This window comes from Physella acuta, unplaced genomic scaffold (genome assembly GCF_028476545.2).
Source record: "Physella acuta isolate Inbredline_101_S28 unplaced genomic scaffold, ASM2847654v3 ptg000302l, whole genome shotgun sequence".
Taxonomy (NCBI): Eukaryota; Metazoa; Mollusca; class Gastropoda; family Physidae; genus Physella; species Physella acuta.
Genome location: NW_026731821.1, coordinates 366,219 through 368,382, shown reverse-complemented (window position 1 = coordinate 368,382; position 2,164 = coordinate 366,219). Strand labels below are relative to the sequence as shown.

Sequence of the window (2,164 nt, the reverse complement as noted above, 5' to 3'; positions counted from 1 at the left end):
AAGGCGGCTACCATCATGATATTTGAGAACATGGCGACGTTTAGCTATGTTTACAGAGCTCAACCATAAATACAATATTTCTACTTGAGTGTTATCGGCGAAACTTGTTTTAAACATTATTAATACGCTAAAATTAGAGTTTTTTAATCAGATCTATTATTAACAAATATTTTCATTTTAACACACTTCGTAACCTACCAATATATGTGGGGGTATAACTTGTATTGAGTATAGATGTATACGTGTTTAGAACACAGGACGAAAACAGATTTACATCCCCGCAACATCCGACATAAGGGTGGTGATGGGAAAGGGGAGGACGGAAGAGAAGAAAAAACACCATAAAATGTTTAACGCTACAAACGCTTGGTTTTATTCAACGGCTTAAGAATAGAAATTTGTTATAATTTTATGTATGTTTTAATTGTAGCAATTACCATAATAAATGATTAACATTTATGATTTTTTTGTGCAAGAAAGGCTCCCAGTGTGATTGCACCAAGTCCTGCCACAGACCATTTAATTAATGTTTTAAAAGAGGGCCTATGTCTCTGACTTTCAGTACGTGAATAAAACTCAACCAGACCTTGCTGTAGAAGATACAAAATAAGAGAGACTCAATTTCTTAATTTCCCTATCTTGAGGATGGGTAATCAGTATACCTTAAACTCACGGGGAGAGGATAGAGATAAAATATAGCTGTAGCTTACATGTCAATTATCCTAAACGCAATATGCATTCTAATGAAAACACATCTCATGATTTTGAATAAATCGATGTTCTGTTTTTCAAAGGTATCAGTTAAAACAAGTCAATATACTGATTTAGATTCTTCTTAACATGTGATATGAATGTGATATTATGATGTATGCAAATAGAAACTATTCTTACCCATTTATCATTAGACGTCAACCATTCTTGTAAGTTAGTGTCGATATATGAGGTAACCCATTCAACAACATTATCCGCCAAATGGCTTTTATTATGTACGAAACAATATACCACAAAGCATCCAGCGAAGCCTAAAAGCGCTACAATCCTGCCCCAGTTAACACCATCAGAGAAGGTTTCATCAACTATTATTTTAAAAGTATCATAAGCGTTGTTATCAGTAATATTAAGCTGTTCAATCAAATCATTGAATCTATTTCGAAAGCGTTCCTCAAATTCATCACCAAGATTACGCATTGACGCTTGGACAACATTTGGAGTAACACTACTTTGTCGCCCATCATTTTCCCACTGAAAACCTTCCTTCGCTACTCGATGTTTGATATAATCCATTACTATCGAACGAGTATTATAAGATTCCATGTTTTCAGACAATTCACTCGAACTTAACACATCTGTTTTTTAAAAAAACATCTCAAACTTTAAATGAGATTCATTTATATTACACAAAAAACAAAAATACCTAATTCAGCAAACAAAAAAAAAAAAAAAAAAAAGTGAAGACCTTTTGTTATTCGTAGCAACTAAATCGCCAACCAATCTTACGGCCACCTGCATAATCGATCAAATTATAGAAAGAACGTGGTTTGCATCGCAAATTTAAAAACATGGCGATGTTTACCTATGCTTACAGACCTCAACCAAAAAAGGCAATGAAACTATAAGAAGGAGGAATATATATCTTAGTCATGCAGCAGATTACCTGCCCATGTTCGCTTCAGTATTACAGTTTTCATTTAATTTCTTTTTGACTTGAACTTCTTTAATTTAAGAAGGTTTACTTATACATAATACATTACGTCTAATTACAATTTTTTATTTTTACCACTCAATGTAGTTTGTTTTTTCTATATCTTGCATTGTCATCTTAATTTTTGATCACCTTAGTAAAAATTTGCTTAAGATTATAAACTTCAAGTTTTAAAAAACATCAACGTTATAGTACGTCGTGTCAAATGACACACCGTTTAAAATGTCTACATTTAAAGTTCACCAACATAATGACGTAAAACCTAAATATGATATGACGTTAGCATACATATCATTCAATCTAATCACTCTAAAGTACAAATCAATAATTTTTATTGATTAAGGGGCTGGGTGAGTTATTTTTATCACTATTCGCCCTTCCCCTTCCCTTTGTCCGCAACCCCTTTCCCCTTCTCCCATTCCTAACCTCAATACCAACCGTTAGATACACAGACCGTACCAC

General features: G+C 33.2%; 1 protein-coding gene across 1 annotated transcript; it reads right to left on the bottom strand.

Annotated features, from left to right (window-relative positions):
* Window positions 1–449: 449 nt before the first annotated feature.
* Window positions 450–1,314, bottom strand: LOC131939929 (bcl-2-like protein 1). Its single transcript, XM_059298464.1, has 2 exons — window positions 892–1,314; window positions 450–590 (listed from the first exon to the last, which is right to left on the bottom strand). The coding sequence occupies exons 1-2, from the start codon at window positions 1,312–1,314 to the stop codon at window positions 450–452; spliced, it is 564 nt and encodes a 187-aa protein (XP_059154447.1).
* Window positions 1,315–2,164: the final 850 nt, after the last annotated feature.